Genomic DNA, 14095 nt, shown 5'->3' with positions numbered 1-14095 from the left:
CATTTTCCTACTTTTTCTGGGAACTCATTATTATTTTTTACTGCACCTTCTGAAGTCAAGATCCATCTAGTTTACCTTCTTCAAGTACTGTGCAAACAAATACAGATTACATTCATTGTCAAATCCTTCAACTAGGATTTTTTATCTTAAAATGGCGTATCTTTTTGAAGTAAAAATACAAAACTGATGTTTATTACTTACTCTACTTTCATGGCATGACATTACTAGATCATTATGTATCACACAAAACATCGTGATACCCGAAAGCCTCAGAAAAAAATACAGCACCACTCTTACCAGGAAGTTTAAGTTTCCTGCAGCAGGAATTACAGTGATGCTTTGCTCTGAAGTTTTTTATTGCATCCTCTCCCAGATTGGCTGGACCAAACACCATATCATATGACCTGAGAAAGAGTGCATAAACATGAATTGCATGTGTTCTCTGGCAAAGCTTTTACAGTACCTGTTTTCTTTAAATCCTTCTATGACCTTACCTTTTTTCTCCAGCTTTTATCACAGAGGGATCTGTCAAGTTTTCACCAACACCTTTAGACAGCACATGAAGAAAAAATTAAATCTGATACATTGCACAAATGCACTAATATTGAAAAGCCTTGCCATTGTTAGCTATGACTTCTCAGCTTTTCCAAGAATAAAGGCAGAAAGAATTAAAATGGTATAGAATACGTGAATTGCTCCTCAGCAAGTACTTTGTACCTCTCAGATTTCCTTCACCTAATTTTACATCTGCCTGCAATTCTTAACTAGTTTTCACCTGAGAGAAAAAAGTTTCCTATATAGAACTTCTCACAGCCAGAATATCAGACAGACAAGTATAAATACGGCTTGCCATATTGGCACTATACAAATGTGTCAACAAATATATATACATATTTTTTTATGGCACATATAAGTGGGAAAACACATATATATTTATATTCTCTGCAGCGCTATAACATTTTGTGCCATATTTAATAAACCCACCATTGATTCAGATGAACTGGAGCAAGACACACTAAATACTGCTTATTGAATATAAATTCTTAATAAAATGCTATCACAAGAGAGTCCAGTAGTTGGAAGCAATGACCCTTATGGGTCCCTTCCAACTCATTCTATGATTCTGTGAGAAAGACACAGAACAACCTTGGCTGTTGACCCCAGTTTCAAAATTGGGACATTACCTTGCAGATCTAGTACCAGCAATTCCCCTCTTGTATACTCATAGGTCCAATGGCTGAAAGCTAGCATAACCTCCTCTAGCATGTTAGTTGGAATTATTTCATCACCATTGTTGTTGTTATATTTTCTGAATTCTCCTGTCATGCACTCTTCAACTGCAAACCACTGGCCAGCCGAGTGGCAATATAACAGGAAAACTTCCAGGAACCTAGTAAAAAGCATTCTTAATGAATATATTTCCAAACAAATGACAATTTAGTCATTTACTACTAGACAACTCTTTGATTTACTCATCACTTAAAACATTAGAAGCTGCTATACAAATTCATTAATATTATCATTCTAGGCTAGAAGCAGTGCAAGAAAGTATCAATGAAAACACTGCCAAGAATATTTGTCTGACACATTCTTTAATGTTCAGAGACATATTCACCTATCAGTACCATAATATATTTGAGGTGTATGTTCACAGCCCTGTAGGCATTCTTCTGGAAGAAATGCAGTATGCTAGAAGTTTAAACTCACTCACCTTGGAGAGTATGGTATGGATTTGGGCTTCATTTGATTGAAAGCAAAGGTGAGCTTCTGTGCTGCCCTCTGCTGCTGAATTTCCTAGAATTCAGAGCCAATATTCTATTAGCAGCATTATATGAAAGGAATCATTACAGAGCCAAAAACAACAAAAAAAGAACAGCGAGAACAGTAGCTACTGATTTCCCCAAGATAGCGTAACAAATTGCTTGCTTTTAAATTTACATTTTAAGACTTTGAGTTTTTTGACTTAGTAAACCATACTGTAGCAGATTTTTAACCCTTTAGTTCATAGAGAACAGAAAAATATATTTTTTTTTTCTTTTGTAATATATATACACACACACACGCTATTTTTCAGGTGGGAAAAAATAACGCCTGTCTATGCTTAATAATTGACAAGAATAAAACTTACTCTCAAGCACAAGTGTAACACAGTATCCTCTTTATAAATGCTTGACCAGGTATTCACAACTTCAGGAAGAAAAGACTTGATGATATAAAGATGACCTGATTTGAGGATATCATATTCTGACCATGTGCATACTACTTTAAGAGCTCGGCGTAAACCTCCTCCCATCTCCTCTTTACTTAAAAATTCAATTTTAGCACAGAGTCCTAGTTGTGACCAGGAAGACATGCTGTTGTTCAAGATGTTGGGAGAACTTTCTTCAAGGCGATACACAGTGACTGGTTCACCTATATTACAATACAAAAAGCAATTACTACTTTTAATTTTCAAACTAAAGCACTGAATATCTCCAGTTTCTTAGATCTCAACACATATGAAGTTGTCCCTCACATTCTGAATCAGTAAAAAAATGAAACTAGCAGTAGGAAGACCCCTCTTTTCTTTCATATAGCAGCACAGTAGTACTGTGTTTTTGTCCTCCTGATTAGAGCTATTAATGACACCATTCAAACAGCATTAAGAACACTGAATAAATGCTTACGTGCACTTTAAATGAGTCAAAACAAGTCCTAACTTAAAGGAATATTTGCAGAATAGTTTGCTACAAAAATTGTTAGTACAATACTATAAACACCATTCTGAGGACAACTACAATTAATCTAAATTTCATAATCAAGTGAGCTGCCCTAGAAAAGGTGTCAGACATTTCAATTTTTGAGTATTGCAAGAGTGAACTAATAGTGAACTATTTTAGTTCACTAGTTACAAACAAGTATGAAATTTGTCTTTATCATTTTCTATTAGAAGAAATTTGTACAGGGATTTCTTTCGTTTTCTTCCCCAAAAGACCATATTAAACAAGCCCTTTGAACTCTGACCCTCCCCCTCCACTCACCAACAAGAATTACAGTCTTTACCTCTTGGAGGCACAGGAGTGAAGGGAATGCTCTGTGATAACCTCATCAAGTTATTTCTTTCTACAGCTAGAGAAAAATTACAGCATTTATTAGATTTTAAGGTTCTAAAAAGTGTCATTAGAGATATGAACTATAGTTATAAGAGGCACTGACCTGAATAATAGTAATTGATATCCATGATAGGCTTGAAAGGAGAAGCGATGCCTGAGAGAGATCAGACATAATGAGACACTGCCTGCTACCTGTATTGTGTATCAAAATAACCACGTGCAAAGACCAATTCCCAAGTGACTAGGGCTTGAAAATGATTTGCTATGCAGAAAATTAAGGATCTCGCTTAGATCTTCAGTACATCAGAAGAAATTGTAGTACTTGAAGGCAGGCTGTTAAAAAAGTAATCGTAGTGCTACCTCTCCATTAAGCTCCAAATTATCAGCATTCTCATACATGACCCAAACAGTTGCTTGTATGAAAAAGCTCCCAGCTTGTTTATAGCAGAAACAAAAAACTTACCATTCAATGCATCTTCTTCAGATGGCCTGTGAAATGTCACAAAACCAACTGTTATTGTTTCTTAAAAACTTGTTTTTATAATTACTGATTTTGACACATCATCCTAGGTCACCTTGTTAACCTCACAGTACTGCTTTTATCTTATTTTTCAAGGGCAGAACTGCTGCTTAATTACAAAATGGTAATGGAAGGCTGTTAAGTAATCTGGTTTTAGAGCTATACTTTAAATACCACCAAGTCACGCACAACATTATGTAAAGTTTGCATCACACGAGCTCGTTCCCACAGAGGTGCTTAATTAAAAGTGTGTTCACAACAGCTTACCCTTCTGTTATCAGATTAATAAGGTAATGCTTTTAACAGTTAACTCAGGGGATAATTGTTAACAAGAGCAATGACTGCACAATTTCAGAGAAGGTTTACAATTTGGAAGGTTGGGTAAAGACTTTTGCCAGGAAGTTAGCTCATTAGTAAGTGTCAACGCAGACATTTTCATGTAAGAGCATGTTCTGCCCTCTGATATGTGACTCAATTAACTTAAATATAACCCATCATAGCATTCCAGTGAACACATTCAGTTATTTATTAGAAAAGCCCTTAAACCTTGTTTTTTCATTAAACACAGCTGAGTAACACTGCAGCCAAAGACAACAACCAAAAAGAAAAATCAAAATATATAATGGAATTTGTCCATTACTAGAAAGCTTACTTACATTTGATTGCTATTTGAAGGTCTACCTTGCAACCAATCCTTTAAATCAAAGGGAAAGAAAAAAAAAAAAAAAGGCTTCAATTTTGTAAGAAGAACACAGCATATTTAATTCGGGGGGGGGGGCGGGGAAGTTACATGTTTTAAGATCTTGCAGTACAGACTGCTTATTGGAAAGATTTCACTAAACTGTACTGAACTGCAGTCGAATGGAAAGACTCAAATACAACCGAGGATTGGTAAATAAAATTAAAAGAACAGAGAAGTCTATGTTCTTTGTTTTATAGATCTTATAAGCATTTTTGTTCTTAAACAAATAGGCTTGTTTTACATAAACAGGAAGCAGTGTATGTTTTCATAGTGAGAACATGCACAATATGTAGTAGATAATATGTATAGCTTCTTCCCTCAGTCGGAACAGGTCCCCTCCTGTTGCCTCCTTGAATGAATAGGACTACAAATCAGTATTATTCTTCATGCAGTCTTTCTTCACCTTTATTTGTTCACTTTCTAGTTCTACTTGACAACAACACAGAGGAGGATACAAACCGTCAACAATGCTGCTTTAGAATCTACTTGCTGAGTATCTTCACATGATGCTCTTCTACTCTTGCTGTATACTATAAATGAAAAAGATTCATAACTGGACAAAGAATGGCATATGTCTTTGTTACCTATTTTCTAACAGAGTGAGCAACTAGACAGCTCAATTTGTCTCCTACATAAAAAAAAATGCCTGATCCATAATTATCTACTATTACAAGTTTCCAGCACAGTTCTGACTGGATCACTTACCTTTTTATGATCTAGCTATTTAGCTATTTGCTGTTGCAAACAGATGTAACAGAATTTAGTTGGCATGACCAGAAGAATCACAATGAAACACGAGAGCCAATTCAAATAGCACCAATCATGAAACCATTTCAAGATGGTTTAACTTTTTCTGTTTTCCTTGCACCCTCTTGGAATATGCATTGTCAACAAAATCAAGAGAGACAATTAGGCCACCTGAATCAACGACATACTTACATTGTTCTGAATGGACTGCCAAAGGGTCAGTAAACCCACAGCAAGAACTAGACTGTCTTAGACCACAGTCAGTTTGAAGACCCTACAAAAGTAGTACACACATCATCATTATCATTGTTCTCAACTACTACTTTTTTAGTGCTACATTAGAAATATATATGTTTTTTAAACTTGTGGATGTACCTCAAATACATTGCTGCAAAAAAATGCTTATGTCAAGTGCATAATTCAGCTAAAACACTTTTTACAGTTAAGCATCAGCTCTGACATTTTCAGTTGCTTATTAAGACTACCGATCTATTTGGAAAAAATATTTTAAAGAGAATATTACGATAAGATATATGATATATACATTATGCTAGATCTCTACAAGTACCACGTTCAGCTGTTTTGTCATGTATCTTCATTAACTATCAATTCTCATTTGAGAACTTGGCTCAGGCAGAAACTTCAGTTTGAAAAAGCCATTGAAACTAAAAATAAAATCTAAGTGTTGCCACAAATACCTGCAGTTTATGAAGTGAATTTCCCCACTGACACATTCCTTAGTAATAATTACATACTTTGAGTATCTACTGAAATGGTCAGCTTCAGACAACAAAATGTTTATTTTGCAAACATACAGAAAGACAACTTCATCCCAAACTGCAACTTCGCGTACACTGCAATGGGACCAGAACACTCCTCACGATCAGCCTAATAATTCCAATGGTTACCTGAATGAAATTTTAAAATTCAAGATTCTGTAGAACAAAAAACAGCTTGAACTTAGAATGGTATGCTTTGCTTTCATTTCAAGACTTATCCCAGTTAGGAAGTTGTTTCCAGCCTTTTTCACCCTTCAAATGGACACACCCACAGGTATGTGTACAGGTGTGTGTATGTATGTGTACCAAGTGTGTGAGTGTATACATATACTATTGGTGTTTGGATACTTATGAGAAAGACTATTTCTTTACATCCCTAGACAGAAATACTTCATTTAAATGTACCAGAGAATGCTAAGCCAAGATAACAATGCATGGCTGCCAGAATGTACATACATCCCCCTCCACCCTTCTGTGTCTTTATAAATTTTATCACTCTGTATGTACTGTGTCTGGATATCGTAACTTTAATGTTATACTTTGTGAAGACATTTGAAGGCAAATTCTGTCATTTTTTTTGTGGAAGAATAGACTACAACTACCCCTTGTACAACTGGCAAACTTCCCAAAGTGTGTTCTTTAATTATTTTTTTAAAAAAAAAAAAAAAAAAAACAAACAAGGGTTCATTATATCTTTCCCCTGCAAATAGTGATCTATAAGTTTCTTATCTTCACTGTAAAGAATAAATTCTACCATCTGGTGAAAATGGTCTTTCTAGAATAAAATGTAAACCTTCTGCACTTACTTGAAGTCTGGTGGTCTCTATTCCCTCCAATATAGCTTTTTTGAAGTCTTCCTGTTGCTCCTATTAAAAAAAAAAAAAAAAAAAAAAAGGCAAATTGTAAACATTATTAAAAGTAGCACTGGAATACACACACACACAAAGCTTTTTGGTCACACATGATACTTATCAGAAGGCGTACAAGGAACAATGCAGCAGGTTTTGACATTGCAAATGGTCATCATGCAATTCACAAGTCAGATTCTCCCCCCAGTGAGGGGTAACTGCATATGGAATCCTTTATATATGTATATATACATATATATTTATTTATATTTGTATAACACCTAGAGGACAGCTATGTCATAATCAATAACCTCCCAGTAGTTATTTGTAATATTCTTTTATGAAAACTGAAATTATATATCATTTTAGTTGGCAAAGTTTAGTAGAAAGGCCTTTTCTTCTAGGAAGCACATCAAACAACTTTTGAAGCAACTGCAGTCACTTTCAATCATATACACTATGATCTTGGTCTATATAATATCACTGTAAATCACTTAAATCTTCCGAAACACCAATCTTGAAATTTACAAGTGTCAAATGATTCTTATTTAACTGTGGGATATATAATTTTATCTTAATTTTAATTTACAGTTATATTAATTTCAGCTTTCATAACCTCAGGTCTTCTTTAATATTTCATTAATATCACATTATGAAACAAGAGTACTTGATGTGCAGTTAAGGTTGCACAAGTTTTCACTCTACTGCTAATCAGAAGAGCTGCATTCCCTCCAGACTGCATTTTGGAAGTTCTTTGATTTTATTTGCTCTTAGACTTCTTCAAGACATATGGTGAAACTACAATTGAAAAAATCCACAGCCACCAAAAACCACTGTCCTCATTAATCATGGAATGACTTTCTGAAAAACACGTTACCTCAATATCAGCACTTCTTTCTTTAATTTTGCTTGCTGCTTCTTTAAACCGCTGCAACTCCATGCTGTCTCTGTGACCTTTGACACAGTGAATTGAAAAAGAGTATTCAAAATCAAAGGTAGACTGACATGTTCTGACCATGCCAATAGTTTTATCATAAGAACAAAGGGTTACAAACCATCTAAATTCTGTGTGCCTGACTGCACCAGAGAAGACTTTCCAAACACAATAAAATTGGTGTAACAAAATATTAATATGAAACTATTGCTTTTCCCGCATTGTGTGGGCTACCACAATTCCAAATGTGAAATGAACATTTTAAAACGTTAAGTGTATGCTTCCCACAAGAAAGGAACTAGATAGTCTGAATTATAGTATTTTTAAGTGAGCATAACAAATGAAGGAAAAGCAGAGTTTTCTGAGGTAGCTTTTACAATATACTCTTCATCCTCCCAAGCACGTGGCTTTGTAATGAATGAAAACCTACTGGGATTGGCAACGAATGGAAAGCTGCCCTTCATCTGAAGTTTTGTAAAACCCAGACAGTAAGAACGAAGAGTATGTTCTAAATGCTAGATGTCAGATGACCACACACTCAAAATTTCACTCCAGTAAAATAAGTATAGTTAGTATTCAAAGTTATTAGTGGTAAAGAACATTCACAGATTAGCTAGAGTTATACAATCAGTGTCCATTATTTCTGTTTAGTCTGGCTTTCTGAATCAAAAGAAAAAGGGGAATGTCTTTTTCTTCTTAATATCATGAGAACATTATAAACAAGTAACTAGTGTACACAAGTGTGTAGATACTCTTTCTACACATAAATATATAAACGATAGTGTATATAGATATCTTCTTAGAACTCCAAGTTTCACAGCAATAAACTGTTGTCTAAAGATTTATATCTTTACATTCTCAACAAACCTTTGAAAAACACTGAGGCATCCCTGAACTGGGGCAAGACAACACTTCTGCAGGCAACCTGTCAACTCCAGATTGTGATCTACTATACACTAAAACTATTTAAAGCGTTATCTATTTCACAGAGATCGGTTAGTAAACCCACACCTGTATTTTGCAATGAATCTGCCACTGTTTTACCATTCAAATAGGTAGGTAACTGTAACCGAAAGCATGCAACTTTTTACCGTTAAGCAAAACTCGAGGGAAGGCATAATGCTGTTATTTAATTTAAGGATTTTGGAAGCTGCCAAAAGGACTGCTAAGAAGTACATAGGCAACAGTGGAAGATCCCAATTATAACAGTGTTCAGAAACACAGTATAGGAGGATCCCTCAGTTTGATACAGATACCACAAAGATATTTGTCCAGGATTCCATCAGCCTAAGAAGTCTTCTGTAATTACGTCAAGAAATAGACAATATTTTTAAATGTACGAAATGAAAAGATAAGAGCTTCATAATGAGTTGCAAAAAGTTTATCTACGATGCCCATACCAAGTTGTAGAGCTGCTAATTGCATAGAACTGCTGTACTCAACAACTGGCTACTGTTTTTCAGAAAAATATTGTCTATGTGACAGAATTATAAAGAAATGATAATTTTTGAGTAAAAATAAATAAATTCAGGCAACATAGGGAAATTAGAGATGTTAAAAGCAAAAAAAGCAGAGCAAAATGGTAGAATAAAGTCACCTGCAACCGGAATACACCCAAAATACCATACAATTCTTGATAAGTCAAACCTTGTGGTTTAGATTTGGTCCACAGTTTATGAAGTAGTCCCATAAGGATGTTAGAACATAAATCTTGGTTTTGGAGTTCCATTGCATGGACATGCTGACTTTTGCAAAGTTCATCTTTAATATTCAATTTTCCATGTGAGCCGCCACAGTTGACTGTTGACGTCAAGTCGCCAGTTGACAAAGACAACTTCATTTGGGGTTTGTTCTTCGATAAGTTGACAGAGGACTGGTGATCACATTTGTCAACTCTGCAGCTGTAGTTATCATTAGTGTCACTCTCATCATGAATAAAACCACAATTAATGTATCCTCCATTTTCAACACAAGGTTGGGTGAAAGCAAGGCAAGCAGAGCCAGAAGCAAGAGGATAAGAGCAGCTAATTATGACTTCAGGACATTCAGAATCTACTTTGTTATACTTACCCACAAATGCACCAAATTCTACATTATTATCTCCTTCTGTAGCCTTAGAGCAAACAGTCTCTTCATGCTTTGCTGAAGAATCCAGCTGACTTTTGCAACTGGGACGAGATGGAGTGCTAACAAAAAACTTAGCTGTTGGGGATGTTACATGTGGCATGCTGTTGGATGAATTGCCTAATTTTTTACTTCTACTAATGGATTTTGAGATCTCTGCAGCCTGTATTCGTTGGCGAAGTTCTGGAGGAGGAACAACATTGGAAAATAAGGCACTGCCTGAGGAACCTGCCTCTTGAAAGTTTATTTCTTCTTTTCGAGGAACTAGAGCTAACTCCTGACCGATAGTCTTATGTTGGACTTCTTTGTCATCACGTATAGAAATGTTACAGAGTAAAGCATTATTATTTTCAAGGCCTCCTTGTGGAAAAGAACCGAAGACATTTCCAATGCTGTGCTTTTTCCACACAGATGATCTTAGAGAGCCATCATCAATGAGGTTTTGTGCCAAGTGTTTTGAAATACTCAATTCCCGCGTAATTTCATTATGAACCTTGCTAGCTTCTGAAGCTTTCTGTGCAGTCAGTGTTTTCAGAGTATCCACAGTTAGAGCAGAGAGATCCTGTAAGTGGCCAATCTGTGAATCTAAAGACTGTAGTGACCGTTTTATGTAGTTGACACGATCACCAACTTCCTTTATCTGAATGCACATTTGTTCCACCCTAAGGAAAAAAAAAATCAAATTACGAAGTAGCTATGAAAGATACTATTTTCTATATGCACACAAAACATCTTTGCAATTCTTTTTGCCCACTTAAGGAAAAAGAACTCTAAAATTTCATGATTATTGAGTTATTTTCTTGAACTGTATTTTGCCCCCTTAAAGCAATTAAAAAAACACAGAAGTTCTAAGCTTCTCTATTCAGAAGTTTTATTTGTAAAAAATTTATTTGTAAAAATTTTACCGTTCAAATGTGACTCGAATCCTCTCCTCGCTTCCAGAATGAAATTTATCATCTTTTTCATTGAAATACATCTCAACACACAGTTCTTCAAAATCATGAAGTTTCTTTTGATCTTCTTCTGTTAGGAAGAGTTCTAAAAAGAGATTGAACAGTTCAGAAGATGCATGTGTAGCAAAGTTTTTCAGGCACTAGAAATTTATAGCAACAAACATACAAAGGGTGTTAAAAGTAAAACATATACAAAAATAAAAAAACAGTGCCATCTAGGACCTTTCCTCTCCTCGCAAACAAAAAAAAAGACTTTGCCTAAAATAAAAATCAAGATACTACACACCACACACCCCCATACACTACATCTAGACAGAGGCTAGATTCCTCAGCTGTATTTCTCATCATCTGAGAAACATTTTTTATTTTTATTTTTAAAATTTCAAAGGGTTTCAAATAAGACTAGTTTTCCAGGAAAAAAAAATCCTTCATAAACACTAATGGAAAATCTAATTTTGTAGCGTTCTGTTTGATTTTATATAACTTAGTCTAACCGGGGATTTTCCAGGGGCTGTGCATTATATTATATCCTTTGTAAAAAACATGGGAACTTCGAACAGGATGAGAGGATTATTCAATATTGAGGATACAAAAAGTTAAGACCTACTTAGAATCACAGAATATCCCGTTAAGACCTACTTAGAATCACAGAATATCCCCAGTTAGAAGGGACCCACTAGGATCATCAAGTCCAACTTCAACTTTGTTGAGAACACACATTAAAACCAAGAAGTTTGCACTTTCCTGACAGTTTGCTTTAATCATATCAAAAAATTATTATAATTTTTTGGATAATAACTGTTCATACTTGGCCCATCTGAAGTCTTGTCTGTCTTTCTTCTTTTACATATACAACAGAACAGGGAAGCCATGTGGCTAAGAATAATAAGTGGTGGAGGCAGAACAGGTTTTTCATGATAGGCCATAATGAAATGATAGCGTTGATACTTCCACACAATGTTTGAAATCGCCTTTACCTGTAAATATACATTGCTGAAAAGGAAGAAAAAAAGAATTAAACACGTCAAGTTGTTTTTTTTCTGTTGCTGTTGTTTGTGTTTATTATGTGTTAAAAAAAAAAATCACATACTTGTCTTTTACTGTATAAATAACATTGTAAGTTGGAAACATTCAAGAAAAGGCTATGCCCAAAGCAGGAAGAGGATTAAATCATTCTTTCATCTGCTATTATTTCAGTACCTTTCCTCAGACATGAAAGACATTTCAAATTTGTCAAAAAAGTATTTCCAAATAAACCCATTTTTTTAATTATTATTATTACTTTTAAATCAGACCACACTAATTCTCTAGTCTACCATTCCCCAGTATTAGTGAGCTGTTTATTCCCATATATAAAACACTTGCAGCAAACTCCTTATGGACTTAAATTACTCTACAATTGAACTCACCTGAAGAGATCCTTAAATGAATTTAGGAACAGTCAATATAACAGTCAAGATCCAGAAACAACCTTGTTTGTTTTATTATAAGGAAAAGTAGTTACAAAAGGCATTCAAATTCTCTTTAGAAATCTGGGTCCTTCAGCCTCACGGATTTGACACATACCAGACACATCACAAATTTCCCTTCCTTGTCAGGGGGTTTGCAGTGAGGAAGACCAGCCTTTGAACCTGAAAATGCTTCCACCAAATAGGATTGCTTTGAACTGTTATCAGATATTCTTATCTTCTCGTCTTACTAAGGTAAAATATAAGAACTTAAAGGAATAGCAAAAATTAGCAATTGTTCATATACTTACTTGAAAAATGCAATAAGGAGATTAACCATAATTATGTACTGTACAAAGAGGTAGACAGCTTGAAGAAATGGGGTCAACCACGTTCCTGGCCCACAGAGATGAGCAACTTGTGACTCAGAATTATTTGCACATACTGTATTGGGGGGGGGGAAGGAAAAAAAAACAAAATATGTAAAGCAAATTTTAGAACTCAGAGCAGATATAGACAAGAAAAAAGATCACTCAAAGAATGTACAACCACCAAGTAACATGCAGGAATATGGTAGAAAGATACAAGAGCCAAAGATTTCAGTTTATATTAACATATAATCACATTACTGGATTAAAATAAAAAAGAAAGTATACTACCTCCACAGAAAAAAAAAAGGCATGATATCTGTGTGGAAAAAATCTGAAGAATTGCTAAGAAGAGCTTGAAGAAAACCCCCAATTAAGGAGAGTTTTAACTCTAAGCCATTCATTCTTAATAAAGGATAATGGAACAGTCAAATCAAGAAGTTATATATCTACAAGTCATAAAAAAAAAAAATCTAGTGAATGGAATGAATAATACTGGATATTTTGTTCCATAAAATGAAAACTTTGTAAGACCTTAAAAAGATCTCATGAGAATAAGCCTTCTCCTTACTTGCTTCAAAAATTGTAGTGTCTTACCATCAATTTCATATGCATACACTTCACCAAAAATCATCCAGTATGGATGAAACACAATATCTCTTGCTAGAGTCCAAGACGGTGCCTCATTAGGGTACAATATAGCCTTCCTGGGAACACCAAAGCTAAGCAGTACAAGTGCCATAATCACCACAATGTAAAACATGTTGGCCACCTACAAACACAAAAAAGGTCAGTTAACTCACAAGGTTATAATTATGGTTTCACAACTTCAAATGCTTTTACAGGGACAGCATAAGCTTGATGAATTCTTTATGTTATATCAGCAGAAGAGTCCAAGACCCTTGTACTTCAGTCAGAAGATGTAGTCAAATAACAAACCATTTTAAAAAATTCTATTTTTTCCCTCTTCTTTCTTACAGAATGTTTGCTACTCTAGGCCAAAAGGTAGTTTCTTTTTAACTGAAATATCCATTACGTGGAAGAGTAGCAGCTGATAGAGAAACATTCCTTCCCAAATTCACTGAATAGCTGTACAAAGTACAGATGTAGTGTTCCAAGGACTGAGTAGTGTGAAAAACAATTTATTCTAATGGCAAGAAATCAAAGTGAGAAACGTAAGCAACTTGATGCCCTCCTTTTTACAGAACACAACTGCACTGCACAACTACTTTTGAACGCAGCTGGAGTACACCTCAACACTGGATACCATATAACGTGTCAAAAAACATTCTACCAGGTTGAAGGAAATAAAATTTGAAGGCCACATTGTCATGCAGGGGAAGCTGGAGTGTACAAGAGCACGCACAAAACAAAGCGTATGAGAAGGTAGCCTGTGGGGAGTGTACTCTCAGCACAAAATTTTAAGAACAATTGCAGAAAGCTACTTAGAAACATTTAGCACAGCTCACTATAAGTAACTAATCTTCCTTGTAAAAGTGAAAATCTTGCTAAAAGTGAAAACCTTGCAGTAGCTAGCACA

General features: G+C 35.0%; 1 protein-coding gene across 2 annotated transcripts in view; it reads right to left on the bottom strand.

Moving 5' to 3' along the window:
- Window positions 1-14095, bottom strand: part of TRPM7 (transient receptor potential cation channel subfamily M member 7) — a 54688-nt gene that overhangs the window by 2083 nt on the left and 38510 nt on the right. For both annotated transcript variants that reach the window (XM_027466329.3, XM_027466330.3), the window contains 18 exons: window positions 13153-13327; window positions 12499-12631; window positions 11548-11732; window positions 10692-10824; window positions 9733-10448; window positions 7606-7682; window positions 6687-6746; window positions 5294-5375; window positions 4814-4884; window positions 4269-4306; window positions 3556-3581; window positions 3196-3246; window positions 3043-3108; window positions 2129-2412; window positions 1712-1794; window positions 1185-1390; window positions 495-546; window positions 298-404 (listed from right to left, as the gene is read on the bottom strand). In XM_027466329.3, the coding sequence (XP_027322130.1) occupies window positions 298-404; window positions 495-546; window positions 1185-1390; window positions 1712-1794; window positions 2129-2412; window positions 3043-3108; window positions 3196-3246; window positions 3556-3581; window positions 4269-4306; window positions 4814-4884; window positions 5294-5375; window positions 6687-6746; window positions 7606-7682; window positions 9733-10448; window positions 10692-10824; window positions 11548-11732; window positions 12499-12631; window positions 13153-13327 (2545 nt within the window). The remainder of the gene's footprint in view (window positions 1-297; window positions 405-494; window positions 547-1184; window positions 1391-1711; window positions 1795-2128; window positions 2413-3042; window positions 3109-3195; window positions 3247-3555; window positions 3582-4268; window positions 4307-4813; window positions 4885-5293; window positions 5376-6686; window positions 6747-7605; window positions 7683-9732; window positions 10449-10691; window positions 10825-11547; window positions 11733-12498; window positions 12632-13152; window positions 13328-14095) is intronic.

The sequence above is a fragment of the Anas platyrhynchos genome, chromosome 11, assembly GCF_047663525.1.
Source record: "Anas platyrhynchos isolate ZD024472 breed Pekin duck chromosome 11, IASCAAS_PekinDuck_T2T, whole genome shotgun sequence".
Classification (NCBI taxonomy): domain Eukaryota; kingdom Metazoa; phylum Chordata; class Aves; order Anseriformes; family Anatidae; genus Anas; species Anas platyrhynchos.
This window is presented reverse-complemented; position numbering and strand designations above follow the sequence as displayed.